This window comes from Natator depressus, chromosome 5 (genome assembly GCF_965152275.1).
Source record: "Natator depressus isolate rNatDep1 chromosome 5, rNatDep2.hap1, whole genome shotgun sequence".
Classification (NCBI taxonomy): Eukaryota; Metazoa; Chordata; order Testudines; family Cheloniidae; genus Natator; species Natator depressus.
This window is the reverse complement of record NC_134238.1, coordinates 113993102-114011316: the sequence shown is the minus strand read 5'-3', so window position 1 is coordinate 114011316 and position 18215 is coordinate 113993102. Positions and strand designations below refer to the sequence as shown.

General features: G+C 39.0%; 1 protein-coding gene across 3 annotated transcripts in view; it reads right to left on the bottom strand.

Annotated features, from left to right (window-relative positions):
• Positions 1-5923: 5923 nt before the first annotated feature.
• The window catches only part of IFT74 (intraflagellar transport 74), a 63639-nt gene continuing 51347 nt past the window's right edge, over positions 5924-18215 (bottom strand). For 2 of the 3 annotated variants that reach the window (XM_074953482.1, XM_074953483.1), the window contains exons 17-20: positions 16351-16514; positions 15241-15366; positions 10001-10061; positions 5924-6701 (exon numbers count right to left, since the gene is read on the bottom strand). In XM_074953482.1, coding sequence (XP_074809583.1) covers positions 6586-6701; positions 10001-10061; positions 15241-15366; positions 16351-16514 — 467 coding nt within the window. In that variant the 3' untranslated portion in view covers positions 5924-6585. Of the gene's footprint in view, positions 6702-7882; positions 8141-10000; positions 10062-15240; positions 15367-16350; positions 16515-18215 lie in introns of those variants that run through there. The other variant, XM_074953484.1, reaches the window with a different exon arrangement.

Below are 18215 nucleotides of genomic sequence, written 5' to 3'. Positions count from 1 at the left end.
AAAGAGGAAAAAATCAAAGATGGGCTTGCACCAAAACCCAAACCCACCAAACTCTGTGGATGTCTGAAGTCTGAATCCAGATCCACTATTTACGAAAGGCCCTTCTGTTATAATAAATAAGCTGAACCAAAATCCCAACTCTAAACACCCTCAGACGCTAGGGTTTTTGAAGTCTGGTAGCAAGTCAAAATGCTGTGCATTGAACCCATCACTAGCAGGAACTCTGCCTAATTTATTGTCTCACTGTTTCCTTGTACTCCTGTCTATCATCTGTTATCTGTTGGCTCATACTTACATTGTAAACTCTTTGGGGGCATGGACCATGTTTTGTTCTTTGTATGTACAGCATCTAGCACAGCAGGGTCATGGTCCATAATGATTTGTACAAGGAGATATGGTAATATGGTAATAATATAAATGATAATCTTTCTTTTTTTGGTCTACTTTGTCAATGTGCTCTGTGTTTTAAGCCATTTCACCCAGGTCCTGACTCCTGAATGAAGTTACCATTGGTCTGTAGCTTATTTCAAGCTAAAATAACCAAATCTCATTCTTCAGGGCACAAACTGATCACTGCCAAGATCAGGAGGGAATTCCATCCTCTCCCCATTCGTAAGGCACTTAGTAGATATAAAGTACTACATAAGGGCTAAGTATGGTGATCATGATTATAATACAGCATGCATAATTGGATAGGTCCATTATAAGGGTAATTCACTTTCCTCTGAAGCATTAGGTAATGCCCACTGATCATTCTGTCACTGAAATGTAACCATCTCTGGGGTGAAGCATGTCAACTATTTAACAGCATACAGCAACACTATGCGGTAATTTAGAACAGCAAGCGAAGAATATTGTATCCAACTGAAACTGCCAGGGAAGAATGTAACTAGCCAAGTTAGAATCTAACCAAGATACCGGTGCTAACATTCTGACCTGAAAATCTGGTATATTTCAGTTTAAGTTTTTAAAATACAACAATAGTTATTCTGTGAAATAATGCAGATATCGGTCCTGATTCAGCAGAGCACTTTTGCATGTGCTTGAGTTCAAGTCCATCCCTATTTAGAGAAGCATTTAAAGATCCTGTCTGTTGATGTGCTTAAGTTCCACTGAAATCAAAGGTAAGCATGTGCTCAAGTGCTTTGCTGAATCAGGGCATTAAAGACATTGCATTATACATGTTGCCCCATTGTTTAACCCCATGGATGCATCAAAATAACTTTTGCATGTTTTTTTATCCCCAAATTTCATTTATTACTCACATTAGCTTTCAAAAATGTCTATATTGGTAGAAGTAGGTTACCTTGTCCCTCGTTTTAAACTGATTTATCAAAGATCTCAGTCTGAGTGAGATAGCCATGTCCTTCCAGTTGAAAGCTGTTTTCACTAAGAAGTCTTCCACCTAAAATCTAAAAGAAATTGCTTTGGTGCAAGTCTGTTCTTTCCCTCTTATACCAGCATAACCTATAGGGTCAGATCCTGAGCTGGTGCAAGCCAAAGTAGTTCTGTTGGCTTCAAGATCTGGCCTATCTGGCCTATGGATTGTTTCTCGGTCATGGAGTAAAATCCTGCTCTCTCTTCTGTGGTGTGACAAGCTATCTTGCAGCAGAACCAGTGTGGCTTATCTGCGCAGGGGCGGGAGATGAAGCTTCTATAGGATTCTCTGTGTGATGATGTGCTGAGGGTGGAGATTGTTTACTGGCAAGATCGGAGATCTGCCACTATATTAATATGTTTGTCCTGACCCATTGCAAAGGGTAGCTTAGGGGTCACTATTCCAGCCATTTGGCTGCAGTAGTAGCCATTGCCCAGCTATGCTGCCAGGGCTGGAGCACCCACAAAAAAAATTTGCAGCCAAGCTCCCCTTCACCCCCCCAGCACCTCTTGCTCACCGGCGACCCCACTGATCAACTCCTTGCCCTCCCTCCCAGCACCTCCTGCACACGGTAGAAAAGCTGATTGCGGCGGGCAGGAGGTGCTGGGAAGGAGGGGGAAGAGCAGGGGATGAGGGGCACTTGAGGGAGGGGGCAGACAGAGGCGGGGGTGGTGGTTTGGGTGGAGTGGGGGCAGGGCCTGGCACAGAGTGGGGGCAGGGGTCGAGCACCCCCTGGGTAGAGAGGAAGTTGGCGCCTATGCTGGGAAGTAGGGAGAAGATTTTGCCCTAGGTCCTCAGCCTGAGGAGGGAACACGTTTTAAAATGGGGTTACAACCAAATGCTAACTTGTTTTGAGAAATTACAAAGCTTTCTTCTGCCCCAAATTGTCTGTCTGCTCCCAAACATTTCACAGATAAAACTGCCACCTTAGTACAGTAACTCCTCACTTAACATTGTAGTTATGTTCCTGAAAAATGAGACTTTAAGTGAAACAACGTTAAGCGAATCCAATTTCCCCATAAGAATTAATGTAAATGGGGGTGGTTAGGTTCCAGGGAAATTTTTTTTTTGCCAGACAAAAGGCATTATATACATTTTAAACAAGCAATTTAATACAGGTATTAAACAGGCTGGCAGCCCCCCTTTTCAACCAGGCTCAACTGGGGATCGCTATTGATTTACATGTTATTTGTGTCTAATTTATTAACCAGCAAGCACCATATATGTGTGCGTACAGTGAGGCTGCAAAATTAGTTTAAAATCAGTGAACAACGTAACCTTTCATGACGCATGTTAAGACAACCCGCATATTAACTGGCGTTGACATAACACTACTCATTGAAGGTCTGATCTGGCACTGTGCTGAGTACCTTGTACACCTGTCACTGTACCTGTTCTCTGGATAACACAGCACTTGTCTCCATGGCAGTCCTTTCATAAGTCCCAAATCCACATACAAGCCTAAATGGGGAAAGAAAGAGAAAGGAAGCTATTTCAGAGAATGTACATCTCTCTATCTAGGGAGAAATGCCTGCAGGAGGCTAGTATCATCTTTGGACTGTATTGTATTAAGTTCATTCTGATTTGTTCATTTCTGAATCCAACTTTTTCTACCCATTGCAACATCCACCCTCCCCCCGACAGCTTATCAGCGAGAAAAAAACGTATTTCCAAGGAATCCACTCATATCAGATTCTTACAAAGGGATCTCCAATTTTGTGTGTGGTATTTTTTGTTGTTGTTGCTAGTTTGTCGTTTTAAAGGGGTCACCTTGATGTCCTCCCCCCACAAACTACTAAGAGATTATTTTTCTTTCTCCATCTGCCTCATCGAGACCTCTCTCTTAAAATTAAGGTCTAATTACTTGGACTTTTTATTCTTAGGCATTTTACCACAGAAGTTTATTGAAAGGGACTTTACCCTGGAAATTAACCATCTCATGGACCTTAAAACAAAGCATGCCAACATTAAAAAACATGAGTTGAGAAGCTATTAGATTAATAACCACTGGCAGGTAGAATAGGAAGAAATGAGAAAGAATCCGTGTTCTGAGTGGAATGATTGTTACACGTGACTAGAACTAAACAAAAGGCTCACACAAAGATACCAAATCTGCCCCAACAGAATGCTAACAGTATGGGGCCTTCTATGTCTTTGCCACTGGTCCAAATCCAGCCAGATTGTGTAAGTAGGGAGGAAAATATATTCTTGAACAATGTGCAACTTTTAGCATGCATTTTGATTCAGCCCTGTTTGCACCCTTTTTTGTTCGCTTCTCTGCAAACATTTGTATGAGCAGTTTTTGTTTGCAGGAACGTTCGGAGAGGAACTTGTTTTGTGCAGATGTACTTGGTCTCCCAAGATAACATGTTTATGTTGGTAGTGCTCATCAGGCCAACATGTATTGTCTTCCTGAGCTTGGGAGAGCCAGGAGAGAAAGTAGCTGATTTAAAAAAAAAACAACCACCATGTGCTCACCATGAGCAGCAGCAATAAGACCAATAAGACCTTACTCCAGCAGCAGAAATATTGCTTCCCTGGAGACAATATTACAGCCCCAGAGCAAGGGGCATGCAGCATTGGACAGACACTGAGGAAAGAACAGGGCAAGACCTTCTGGACCCGTCTCCATGCATGGTACAGGCACAGAATAGTTGTCAAAGGGAGGCCCATCAGCTTCACTGCTATGCACCGTCAATCAGGACGGGCACAGGCCAGAATCACAGCTACAGTACCACAGTAGTGGTGAAGTCTTCAAAGCCCATGTTGCCTTTGAGCAGCAGGTATTTTTACATCTGAGCTACCCATACTTCTCCAGAATGTTATGGCCTGTCTTTTGGAAAAGCAGAAAAGGTTTAAAATGTCAATTCCATTGTCTATCTGCTGCTACCTAGTGTGCTCTCACTGTGAAAGCCTCGCATAAAGGTAGATTTGAATTTAGTACCAGACCCTTATGGACATGCCCAGAGAGAGACCCTGTCCTGCTGAAATTACATTTTGATGGTTTAAACAGGATTGTTTTGGTGTGCTGTTTGCTCACCTCTTCTGCATTTGATACTTTATCTAAAAACCTCATTTGGGAAAAATAAAAAGAATTGAGAAGTCGTTACCTAATGGATAGTACTCTGCCCCTGCATGCAGGAGCCAACAGGTTCAATTCTTTTCTTCTTCAGTCATCAGGGGTTACTTATGGAAGCAGTATGTCAAATATAAGGAGGCCAGGGCCTTGAGGATAAGGTGTTAAAAGAAGATATGAAGGGGAGGTCCTCAGGAGATGACAATCAAAAGAGCTTCATGGAAAACAAAATAAGAATATAGTGCTCGAGCCAGTGTCTGTTTATGATAGAAGTCCTGTGAAGGACAAAACAAAGGCCTGGAAACTTTCCCACCCTGTTTAACAAAATAAGTGCCATGGTATAACAAGGATCCCCAGGAACAGAGTGAAAGGGAATTTCAGGGAGTATGTTTATTCAGTTTGTGGCTTCTTTCCATTGTTAATTAAAATGTGTGGTTCTAGCCAGAGAGGAATTCAGCAGGCAATGTGACTGGCTAAGGAAGATCTGACCTGGGAGGATATTTGACTCCAACTTTATCTCAGCAAATAATGGACTCTCACTGGAAGAGCTGAAACTCTGAGAGGAAGGAAGAGACATTAGTGGGAATTTCCCCTAGATAACAGATTTTGGTTTATAGAAATCCTGTTCTGTCATGTTGTCTAAATATTATAAATAATAAATACAGAGAACAGGAGGATTTACTGAGCTGAGTTTGGAAACCATGGTCCTTCCAAGAATCTTCTCGTGTAACTTTCCTTCATGCTGAAGATAACGTGTTTAGTAACAGATTCAGAGACATTAAGAAACGGAAAAGACCTAATTAGGTCATGCCATGCCCATGGCATATTTCCTAATTCTCTGTCCAGGCTAGTTTTATAAGGTGCAAGTGACAGGGTCTTTAACTCTTCCTTTGCATTCCTTCCTATTCTGTGATAGCAGAATAATTACTAACCCCGCCTCTGCAGTTTTTGATAAAAGATCAGCCGAATCTGACCAGGAGCCTTGTCTACATTTAGCTCTCTGCAGGCTATAGTACCTGCTTTTGGCTGGCCAGGAAACGGCCTGACTAACTTGACCTCCCAGGTGGAGGAAAGGTAATAAGAAATAGATAATTATACTGTAGGTAGGAAAGGAAGAAAATAACTAAGGGGAAGTAACAACAGCAATGTTTTTGTTATTTTAAGGGATCCTGGAATGCCTTCAGTCCAAACCATACAGAATAATTTAACAGTAAAAATAGGATTAAAAAAGTACTGACAGATATAGCCACATAGAATTCTCTATTTCACACATTCTTCTGATCACATTGGAGCTGCTTGTTGCTGTGACATGACAGGGGGGCATGAAACCTGAGACAGAGAATCCTACAAGACATCATCTTCAGAAAAAGAAGAATTATGAATAACTTTAGTTTTTTATTTCTTTATTGGTGAAAAACATAAAACTACACAAAGTCAGCATGGAGAAAAAAAACTTTCCTTAGCTAAGTTTTTATTAGAATCTCCACTATACATTTCTCCTTATATAATAACCTTAACCAAATATCACATTTAATAATGAGACGCTCTAGTAATTATATTGTCTTTTACAGAAATGAAAATACAATGAAAGAGCCTTAAAATGCATTAGCCCTACATTTTGTTTCCTCGGCTGGTGTGGGAGAGCTATGCTGATTCACACCAGCTGAGGATCTGGTCTGCTATCTTCATTAGGTTTAAGACAATTGTTTACCAACAACAAAGGGCCAAATGTTCAGTCCTGACTGAGGCAAAATTCCCATTCTTTTCTATGTGTGGTTTGCCTGAGTAATGATTACAGTACTGATCCCCAATGGTTTTGCTTGAGTAAGGATTGCAGGGTTGGGCCCCAAATAGTTAACTTTGTAGAGCAAACTATATTTTCATATCCAGAGTGCGTATCCAGTGGGCTCACTTTAAATGTCTTTTCTGGCTTTAAAGCTTTCAGAGATATTATCTATATTTAAAATGAAGAAAACTGCTGAAACCACTACTCTCTCAGGAACTTGGAGGAATTTTTTGAATGCACCTACTGTGCTACTGTTGAGCTTTCAGCTCAGCAGTTCAGAGTCCTACGGTGCTTGTGGACATCTCCTATTGTTGGTCCACTGGAGCAGGAAGGAAGCGCCTGGGTTCAGTTCCTGGTGTTCTGTAAAGCCTCTATGAGAGTTTTGTTATATTCTGCAATCTGCTTACTCACGTTCTTCATTACTGGCTGGTAGTCACTCTCCTGACTTTTTGTTGCTATGACTGATTAAAAGAGTTAAGGACAGTAACTGGTAAGAAAAATACTAACCTAATTAGAGATCATAAGGGAATTATATTACAAGAAGTCTCCTTCTAGAAAAATTGTCAAGGCTTGCAGATAATGGAAAAGCACCAATTGTATCTAAAGAACTACGCCGCTTTAACAGGTTAGCCATTTTATTACAATAAGGGCTACATAGAATCACAGAATATCAGGGTTGGAAGGGACCTAAGGAGGTCATCTAGTCCAACCCCCTACTCAAAGCAGGGCCAATCCCCAATTTTTGCCCCAGATCCCTAAATGGCCCCCTCAAAGATTGAACTCACAACCCTGGGTTAAGCAGGCCAATGCTCAAACCACTGAGCTATCCCTCCCTCCCTCGTCTATGAGGTGTGTTGGCCCATGCAGAGGAATATAAATTCTAGTGCCCACTAGTGTATTGAGCATTACAGGTACATTACAGTGAGCAGCAGCCTCTAGACTCTAGTGTTTCAAACAGTACTTCATTAACGCGCACTAAGGAACTTTGTGTGTGTGCCAGCGGGGTCCACACAAGCCGCTTAGGGTGCGTCTACACAGTGAGAAGCAGCAAGTCTCAGAGGCCAGGTCAACAGACTTGGGCTCATGCTATGGTGCTAAAAACAGCTGTGTAGATATTGCAGCGCAGGTTGGAGCTCAGGTTCTGAAGCCCATCTCCCTCCATCCTTTCAGCTCAAGCCTGGACATCTACATAGCTGTTCTGAGCACTGTTTAGACAAGTCCAAAATGTGCTGGAAAAGTTACTGAAGTATCTTTTATTCTCTATATGTATTGCTTCTGCAGGTCCATGCTGGGTGCCTGTACTCACTGTCACATGGTGAGTGAATCCATTTCAAAGCAGTTAACTGTAGTGGGAGGGTGGGCATGTCCCAGCATTCCAGAACCAAGGATATAAAAGCCCCTATTCTGACAACTGTTCCTTCTCTTTCTGTCAGGCCGAGCAGACAGGAAACTCAATCCCTCTTTGTTTTGGGATCTGTGCTTGGACACTTGGTATATTGTCTGACTTAGAAGCAGTTTCTAGCAGTAAGGTTATAGTTAGAGGTTTGCGTGTGGTTTTTTTAATTTTGCGTTTGGACGTTTCCTGATAGTTAGCTTCTTTCTTCCATGGCAGATGGTTAAAGATGTCAGGGTCCAAGATTTCTTGTCTTGACAAAATATCCCTGTGGAGGAAAGGATCCCAAACCCAATCATGTAATGACAGGAGGCTCTTCTGGATCTTAGCCTAAGAAGTCCCAGGATGTGATCAGGGAATGACCAGCCATGTTGTGCTGGGAGGCTCTTCTGGGTCTAAGCCCACCAGCAGAAGTTCTCTCACCTGTCAGTACAGGAGATCATAATATCCTTTGCCCATGAGCAGAGCAGGCACTCCTCTATGAGTCTGGGGGTTTCTGGGTTCAACCTGATTCTACTGCTTAGGAGGACATCCTAAGAACAACAGGAAGCACAGGGGAAAACAAAAATAGGACCCAATGCCATGTGGTAGGGAACTTAATTTCACAGTAGGCATCTGCAGAGGTAATTGTCATCACTAATAATATTTAGATCTTGTATATGAAGGAGAATTAAACTTTATTGGAAACTAATCCTTTATCGATTGTATTCAAGAACAGAAAGCAAGCACATGGTTCACTGAGGTATCATTTTACTGCATATTAGGTTTTTTAAAAAATAGTTGAGTTTAATGGTAATCACAATTTTTCTCCACACAATAATTTGAATTTGATAGCAAGGACTTTTTAAAAAAATAAAACACGACAACCAATTTGTGGAATTCATTGTATAATTGTGATCGAGGAGGATTTAAATAAAAGGACTAGACACTAGTTGACTAAAGAGATCTGTTACAATAGATAGGATAAAAAATTTTTTTTAAATGGAATATAAGCTTTCTTGCAATGGGGCATAAGTCAACTACAAAGGACCGGTCTACACTACAAAGTTAGGTTGGCTTAAAATTAACTATGTTGTTCAGGGCTGTGAAAAATTTCATGCCTTGTGCAATGTAATTAAGCCAGCCTAAGTGTAGACACCACTAAGTCAACAGAATAATTTTTCGTTGAGCTACCTACCACCTCTCGGAGAGGTGAATTTACTACAACAATGGAAAAACTCCTTCCATAGCTGTAGTATTAAGTGTCTACACTACAGTGCTACAGCAGCGCAGCTTCAGCTGTACCATTTCTAGTGTAGACATGTCCTAATTGACATGGGTTAGGAAGGAATTTCTCCTGTGAGCAGGTTATTACATAATTGTCCATTACAGGTTTTCTTGTACTTTCTTCTGAAACATCTAGCATTGTCCACCATCTGAGACAGGACACTGGACTAGACCACTGGTCTGATTTAGTACTGAAGTTTCTATGTACCTACAATATTTTGAGCTGTAATGGTATAACAATGATCTCACTGCATCCCTAATTTGTCAGTGCTACTGTTTTTAGGTCATTTTGTAAGAAGGGAGTTTACTTTAGTAACATTTTAGTCCCTGGATAATAAAATTAATATACGATTATGCACTATTCAGATCTCTGCAATAACTAGGGACAGTAGCGCAAGTTAAGGACAAAATGTCAGCTCTCATTTAGAATGGCTATGCTTTTGTTAGTTTTTAAATAGGTTTTTAAACTATTTTATGGCAGTTCTTTGCAATGAATGTTCTTTGAAAGTGTCATTACCACTAGCTTTTGGGAAGTTTTCCTCAATATGTGGGGATCTAATTCTGCTCTCACATAAGCAACTCTCATTGCATTTAACAAGCACCTAAAAGCAATATTTGGCCCTTTGTGGGTTTTGTTGGCTGTGTTTTACATACTGTAAAATGTCATGCATAGTTATGGAGCTATATACATTGAAAAAAAAAAATCATTGCCTTTGCTGGAAAGCTAAGTATAAGAATGGGCTGGTGTAAGAATAATCACTGAAGAAAACCTATGGGTGAAAAGTATGCCCTGGGATAAACCCAAGAGTACAGCAGAAAGTATATGCTGTGTACAGCTGGTCTTTTAGTGATCAAATAAAAATACTGGAAGCTTGGAAGACTATATGGAGTCATTTAATGCTGGAGATTGCCTAATGAGTTGCAGGTTTCATTGTATATAAGAGTCTACCCATCCAACAAACATTTGCAAGACCCCTTATCCCCCTTCCCCACCCCACTGTAAAACTGTCCTGATTGACTTTGCTTTTGGGAGGAAAAGGTTTTAGTCAATTACTATACTATATTAATTGTCAGCATTTAAAAAAAAAAAAAAAAGGATACATTCTTTCATCACAAAGTTATTTTGCTCGTGGTGCTGCCACTTCCTTTCCAAATTTGTAAGCTGAAAACACAAAAAGAAAATGTTAAGAACACCCACAAATGAAAACAGACACATACGCATTTATACGGAAAAAAAGTTGTCTTATCGATACCTCACACTCTATCAAACTGATAAGATTGTGGTTACAACACAAGAAAACTAGACGATAAATAATTGGGAAGGATTTTTTAAATATCCCATAATATATATGTATGTAAATGTACCCCTCACATAGCTACTGCTCTGCTGTTGGCACAAAAATGAAAGTACTGAATATAACTGGTACGGAACATGAAAAACTGGATGATTTGAGATTGTCATCTCTGAACAATCATAAAAGCGTCACAGAAAAGATGAACCCGGGAGGAAGATATGAATTCTTATCTTTACATATCACTGAAAGATGATGTTTGCAAAAATCACCACTGATGGGATATATCCCAACACTGTCTTGGACCCTACAGCAGTACAGAAAAAACTTCCTTATTTCCATAGCTGAGTTTCCTGTCTGATGCCAGAAGCTGTGATAAGAGCAGAGCTGTAGTGAGAAGATTGTAAGACTGTGGGTTATATGTTGGCACTTCTTCAATACTTTCAGCATCAACAGGAAGCTAATGTGGATATTATATTATATTCCTCACAATACAATTTTATAATATTAAATTGTTTTTCTGATGCTACTATTCAAGGTTTGTTGTTTCAAGGTATGTAGACCCTTTTAAAAGGTATTTTTAAAAATAAATGTTGAAAATCATCATTTTAAAACCAAATTTTAAAGGAAAGCCACCAATATTGATATGTTTGAGGTTGAAAATCGTGCTGAATGATTGAAAATAGATGCTGTGTTAGAGCTTTCCCTACCCTGTACCAAAATTATCTTTATAATGAAAAAAAAATCTATCCATATACCACATCCTTTTTATCCCTAGTTCAAAGCAAACATGAATTCTGCTGTTTGTGTAAGTTATGAAAAAAGATATTTGTGATCAATTACATACCACATCCACTATGGGTGTGCAATATGCAATATACCTAGTAAAGGCACCTGAATTTGAAATATTGTATAATAGAGATTGAAGCAAATGATCAGCACTTTTTTTATATAGCTTCTTGTACAATGAACTCCACTTAGTAAAACACTTTTAAGGCCACTGTTTTCAATCTTATCAATGGTAAAACTCTCAAGTCATATAAAGCCTGTCTACATTTCTGTATGATTGATATATAAAAAGGATGTACTCTGTACATCAATAGCTATGCAGACTGGCAAAATGGCTAATCAGTCATCTTGGGATCTTACTTTCCTTCAAGCTAAGTTCCTTTAGAATATGATAATTACGTTGAAGGAGAAATTCTTATTGATGGAAAAGAACATAAGCATTCTTATATATAATGCTGAAACAGAAGAGTTGCAGCTAATCAGAGTGCAGGGATCCTGTACAGTTACTGATGGCTGCACACTTTTACCCCAATTAAACAGCTGTCTGAACCCTGACTGGTTGTCAGTGGGCAAATTACATAACCAATATGGACGAGATCGGATAGCCTTACTCAACAGCACCCAGGAGTAGTCCTATTAAAGTGTTTCAGTTTGAATACTGCCCCATGCTCTGACTAGTTGGCAGACACTAGACAAGAGTTTGTAGATTTGCATAATCACTGAATGGTTATTTCTACTTTATATATTCAACTCTCCCTATTCTGATTAGTTCATATATTCAGAATTTAAATTGTTTCCCAACAATAAAGATGACACCTCAGCTTCTTAATCCCTGAAGCTGAAGCAGAAAAATTTACATGAAAGTGGGGGAAAACAAAACAACAAAAACACACACACACCCCCAACAACCCCAAAACACAATAAGAATGTGGCTGGAAGAGAAATCAGTTCTCATCCTCTCTTTGTCTCTCCCTCTTTCTCTTAAAGCTGATCTGTTTTCCTCCTTCCTCCTATCTCTACAGTCAGTAAAGGTCTTGTTGCCAAAATGATAAATTTGTATATAGTATGTATATTGGAAGACTCCAAGTTGGTGGAGAGTTTAAAAGCCTGTTCCCTTCTGATCTACTTTTGAAACACAATGTAAATAAAAAAATGAATATGAAAGTCATTGTGGGGGAAAGAAACCTTGCTGGCCTGTAGGAAGGGGAAGGAAAAGCAAAAAAAAGTAAAGTAAAGTACAGGAGTACTTGTGGCACCTTAGAGACTAACAAATTTATTTGAGCATAAGCTTTCGTGGGCTACAGCCCACTTCATCGGATGCACAGAATGAAACATATAGTAAGAAGATATATAAATGAAAACATGAAAAAGTGGTGTAAGAGGCTAATTAATTAAGATGAGCTATTATCAGCAGGAGAAAAAAAACTTTTGTAGTGATAATCAAGTTGACAAGAAGGTGTGAGGATACTTAACATGGGGAAATAGATTCAATATGTGTAATGACCCAGTCACTCCCAGTCTCTATTCAAACCCAAGTTAATGGTATCTAGTTTGCATATTAATTCAAGCTCAGCAGTTTCTCGTTGGAGTCAGTTTTTGAAGCTTTTCTGTTGCAAAATTGCCACCTTTAAGTCGGTTACTGAGTGGCCAGAGAGGCAGAAGTGTTCTCCTACCGGTTTTTGAAGGTTATGATTCCTGACGTCAGATTTGTGTCCATTTATTCCTTTGCGCAGAGACGGTCCAGTTTGGCCAATGTACATGGCAGAGGGGCATTGCTGGCACATATCACATTGGTAGATGTGCATGTGAACGAGCCCCTGATGGTGTGGCTAATGTGATTAGGTCCTATGATGGTGTCACTTGAATAAATATGTGGACAGAATTGGCATTGGGCTTTGTTGCAAGGATAGGTTCCTGGGTTACTGTTTTTGTTGTGTGGTTGCTGGAGAGTATTTGCTTCAAGTTGGGGGGCTGTCTGTAAGCAAGGACTGGTCTGTCTCCCAAGATCTGGGGGAGTGAGGGATCATTTTTCAGGATAGGTTGTAGATCTTTGATGATACGCTGGAGAGGTTTTAGTTCGGGGCTGAAGGTGAAAGCTAGTGGCGTTCTGTTATTTTCTTTGTTGGGCCTGTCCTGTAGTAGGTGATTTCTGGGTACTCTTCTGGCTCTGTCAATCTGTTTTTTCACTTCAGCAGGTGGTTATTGTAGTTTTAAGAATGCTTGATAGAGATCTTGTAGGTGTTTGTCTCTGTCTGAGGGATTGGAGCAAATACGGTTGTATCTTAGAGCTTGGCTGTAGCCAATGGATCGTGTGGTGTGTCCTGGATGGAAACTGGAGGCATGTAGGTGAGAGGGCTTATAAACTGCATTTCAAAGCAAAAGAGTTACCTTTTGCCAGTTCGATTTCTGTAGTTTCTCCACTTTCATTTAAAAAACAATGTTTCATAAAAAAAATTTTGAATGGTTACGCTGATTGTTTAAAAGGTTCTTCTGAACATAGTAGTAACCTTATTCTATTCTCCTCAACATTTGAGCTCATTCAGCCTAGGATACAGATATTAAATGGGAATGACCCTCAAGTGATAATGTTATGCCTATGTTTATTAGGCTTTATGTCAGAAGGCAAAAGGCAACTACGATAGCTACAGATACCATATTGCACTGAAATACAGATCAGAAGAATCACAGGACTTTAAATAAACTAACATTGCATGTCTCTATTCTTCAGATTCCTCTGAAAAGGCAGGTCAAACCAAATACAAGAACACACCCCAAAAAGAAAAAGATGGGAAAATTTAAGAAATGCAAACAATTTTAATGCACTAGCCTTTTGTGTTTATAATCCTGGGTTCAAATTTGGTTTTAATTAAAATATTTTTAATCCTAAAGTCTTCAATCGGGCAAGACTATAATCTAAGAAAGAACCATAGGATTTGACCCAATATTTGTACCAAATAAAAATTTCTGTTTGGAATGCAGGTGGAGAGGAATCTAGATCATTATCCTGTATCTGTGTTGGCTCTAAAATGCTAACAGAAGAAAAAAGTAATAACAAATTGTGAGTCTGACTACAGGTGAGGAGAACATCTATTGAGTAAAAAGAGGTTAAAAAAAGCGCAGAGTAATGTTTCTGATCATCAGCACATTTTAAATGTTGCCAACATACAAAACATAAAAGACATGTTCTCTGCCACAAGAGCTTACATTCTAATTATGCAGCCCCCACAGTACAAATACATAAATGCAAAAGATGACCAGATGACGGTCTAGACTGTCCAAAGTACAGTTGTTTTATAGCATGAAGTACATGCTTCTTTCTCTGGTGGTTTGTCAATGAAAGACTACACAAGAGTAGTTGGTTGGAAGAGGGATTTTACTAAAGAGAGGCATAAACTGGTGGAGTTTCAACTCAGGTACAAACACAAGCTACATACTCATTACAAAATCAAAAATTCATCCTTCCTCAAGTCTATTTTTATTAACTAAAAGATACTACATAAAACTGAGCCTTTGCCTTCTCCCTAGGCTAGAACACTCCTAGGATACTTGCTCTCAGAAACAGCATGTCCCATTATGGCTGATGGGGTTCATCCTTGGTACTGCTAAACAATTACAATGTTTATCCTAGGATCCTAAAAATATTTCTTAAGTGTGATTTAGTGTTTTTGCCTTTGGAGTGCAATAAATTGTTCCAAAAGGTTGGTATTTTCTATAAGTTAAAAGGGGAGGATGCCCCTTACAAGAACTTTTATCTCTCCTCTCTAAATTGCTCAGTATTTTATAGGCTGGGGAAAACATATTGCCATGTTTTCCCCAGCCCAGGACTCTGCACCTGCCAGTCCAGCCCTGAGACAAACCAACCCTGATCCTGAGCTCCTGCAGTAGCACCAGGAAGGCTGGAGAGGAAAAATGAGGACTTTGAACAAAATCAAAATGAGTATTTAACAAAGGATTTGCAAATTTTTGACATAAGACTGGTCTCAACAAGCTTGCAAATTTTTGACATAAGACTGGTCTCAACAAGCTTGAAATCGTTGGCTTTCAATAGATTGATTGGGGGATGGGGGTTTGTTAACATCCAGTTGAACAAACTAGAGGATTTGGGCATGGAATTCCAATACGCAGCTTTGAAAACTTACTCCAGAGTCTATGCATTCCTCTAAAAAACCCTAACCGATTCATTCAAATATGGTTTCATGTATTTGAGAAACTCAAGACCTGGAATGAAACAACTGAAGAGACACCTATTTTGAACTATACCTGGGAATGGGTCTCATTCTCCTCAAGTTGTGTCTTTAGTGTTTCATACTCTGCATTCAGTTGTTCCATTATTTTCTTGAAGGCATCTCTACGTTTTACCAACCTTTCTTTCTCCTCATGGAGTTTCTAGAGGAAGAAAAGCAAAATGGATCAAACTGGCCTTAAGGCATTGCGCTTCCATTAAAACTGCCAATTCCTTTGAATCTAAGAATTTCTAATATATTCATCATCATAGTGATCTCCTACTCTCCCACAGGAATTCATTCGAATTTACTATGGACTGGTGGTCCCAACTGTTCGACTGTTTTCAATTTAACTTTCCAGGAGCTACTTTCTTTTTCCACCCCCTAAACAAGAAGGTATTCAGAACTTGTTCTACAAATATCACAAAAACTACACCAATACTTAGCATGAGAAATTGCATTTAATACCTGTGAACAAGATGTAGCCATTAAAATGCATACTTGGTGATGTGAAATGAGGCACAAATGTCCACAGTCTCTTTCGTATTAATTCTAGAAACGAGGTCATGACAGCATGGAATTACACTGAACAGAGCACTGGCCTGAAGCTCAGGAGACCTGGGCTCTATTCTTGATTCTGCCAATGGCCTGTTAAGTGAGTGGGGACTAGTCACTTCAACTCTCTGTGCCACAACTTCCCCATCTGTAAATTGGGGATAATGATACTAACCTCATTGGTAAAGCAATTTGAGATCTATTGATGAAAAGAGCTAAATAAGAGTTAGGTATTATTATTATTATTACTATGTCAAATATAACGGTGAATTTTGTGTCATTTGCTTCAAGCCTTCAAACAAATTACTTCCCAACACTGTTTTGAAAACAAAGATATAAACCAGACTGTCTGAACATAGCATGACAAATATCAGCCTTCGAATATTAATGGCTGAGTTCTGAACACAGGCAATGTTATTATTAATTACTATTATTATTATTTGTATTGTGGTACCACCTAAGAGTCTCAGTCACGATCTAGGGCTCCATTGTGCTAGGTGCTGTACAAACACAGAACAGAAAGGTGTTCTCTTCCCAAAGAACTTACAATATAAGTAATCTAGGTAATGCTACCAGATACTGCTGTTATCACCTTTTTCTTCTCTTCTCCTGATGCTTTCAGAGCCGGCAAATTATTGTACATCTCCAAGTCCTTTGTCATCTGTTCAATTTTTTCTTTGAGAGAAGCCTGTTCATCAACCATCTTACCCTCCAACAATTCCATTTTCTGCAGGTCCATTCGCAGTCTTTGACTATCTGGAACATAGGGAACAAATGTTATAAGCAACAGTAACTTTTCTTCATGATAGTATTAGCCAATGCACAAAGATTTAACTCCCAGTTTTCCACTACACAATGTGCCAGCCAAATCCTGCTTGCCTTATTCACACTAATACCAAGGGACTATTCATGAGAATAAAGTAATCAGGATTTGGCCCAACATACAGTGCCATTTGTCAAAAGATATTATACAATTATTACAGATACTGAAGACTAGAGAGTCTAAGTCTAAGGAAACACAGTGGTGATCTGGGATACTACAGGGTGGTAATTCCATTCTGCTTTTGTTAATATTTACTTCCTTGTCAATTTCAGGTTTCACTGTACCAGCACATTAGTACAAAACGTTGGTTGCAAACAATACAGGTGCCTATCTGTTTATTTTTAAACTGTTTCCACTCAATTTTTTAAATCATATAAATATTTGTTTTCATTTTTGAAAGAGTCTTGTTTTTAGAATACTAAATTTAGGGTCAAATTGGCCCTGGACACTGGCTTTATAAATGAGGAACCATTCCAAAGCCTTGGACTAATAAAAATTGGTATATGTCACGGCTGAAAAGATCATAATGCACTGGAATACTGTGTTCAGTTCTGATCATCACACCTCAAAAAGGATAAAACAGAATTAGAGGGGATTCAAATATGTGTGAGCAGAAGGATCAGAGCCATGGGAAAAAAGTCTCAAATGAAGAGAGATGTAAGGGACTGTTTACTTTAGAGAGGAGATGAATAAGAGGGGACATGACAATGGTATACAAAATAATGAATGGTGTAGAGAAGGTAGATTGGGAACTTGCTTAATCACATACTTAGCACTAAACGCTATAAATGATTATTAAAAACAACCTTTAAAACATGAACTGCTTACAATCATTAGATGAAAATATCTGTAGAAGTAGTTTTGCATTTTCTTAAAATGGAAATGCGTATGTAAGATTTTTGCTTTTAATTAAAAATAAAAATAGATACAGGACCAACTAAAATTCATTTTTGGTGGATAAAAGTAATCAAAAAACCCTAAAAACGTTGGGAAAAGATTCCTGTAATGCAATATCAGTATGCTGATAATGCTGGAGTAGACAGCTAAGGAGTATTCCTATCCAAGCACACTTTCTAGAGAAAAAGGAAGAAACTGTTTGGAGAAGGTAAAGTTTATGCACTCACTCTCTCTCTCCACATATATATATATATATATATATTCACTCACACACACACACAAATAAATACTAAAAACTTCTCTAGGGGAAAAGACAGGAAGAGGATGCAGCCCAGTTCCTTCTGATATGCATTAAGTTGCAGAGTTTAGCAGGCAGTGTACATACAGTAGCAAAGTCTGAGACCAAAACTGCTTTGACCCAGGAAAATGTTTCTGGAAAACTATGCCATCAGCACATTTGTTTACTCTCTGTAGTTTCCTTTTTTGTTTTTTGAAAAAGGACTCTGCTGATGGCCTTTTATATCTTTGAGGCGGCAAGAAAATCTGGAAATCCACATTTTAATCCCAATGGAAGAATTTTGCAGACGACTGTACTATAATTCAAGGTTTGGGAAGCACTCCAACTGGGGGGGAACTGTACAATCATTATACTTTAAAAAAAAAAAAAAGAGTCCCTATTATGTTTATTATGGAACTTTTATTGTGGTTCCCAGTTCCAAGAATTTTCTTTATAAATA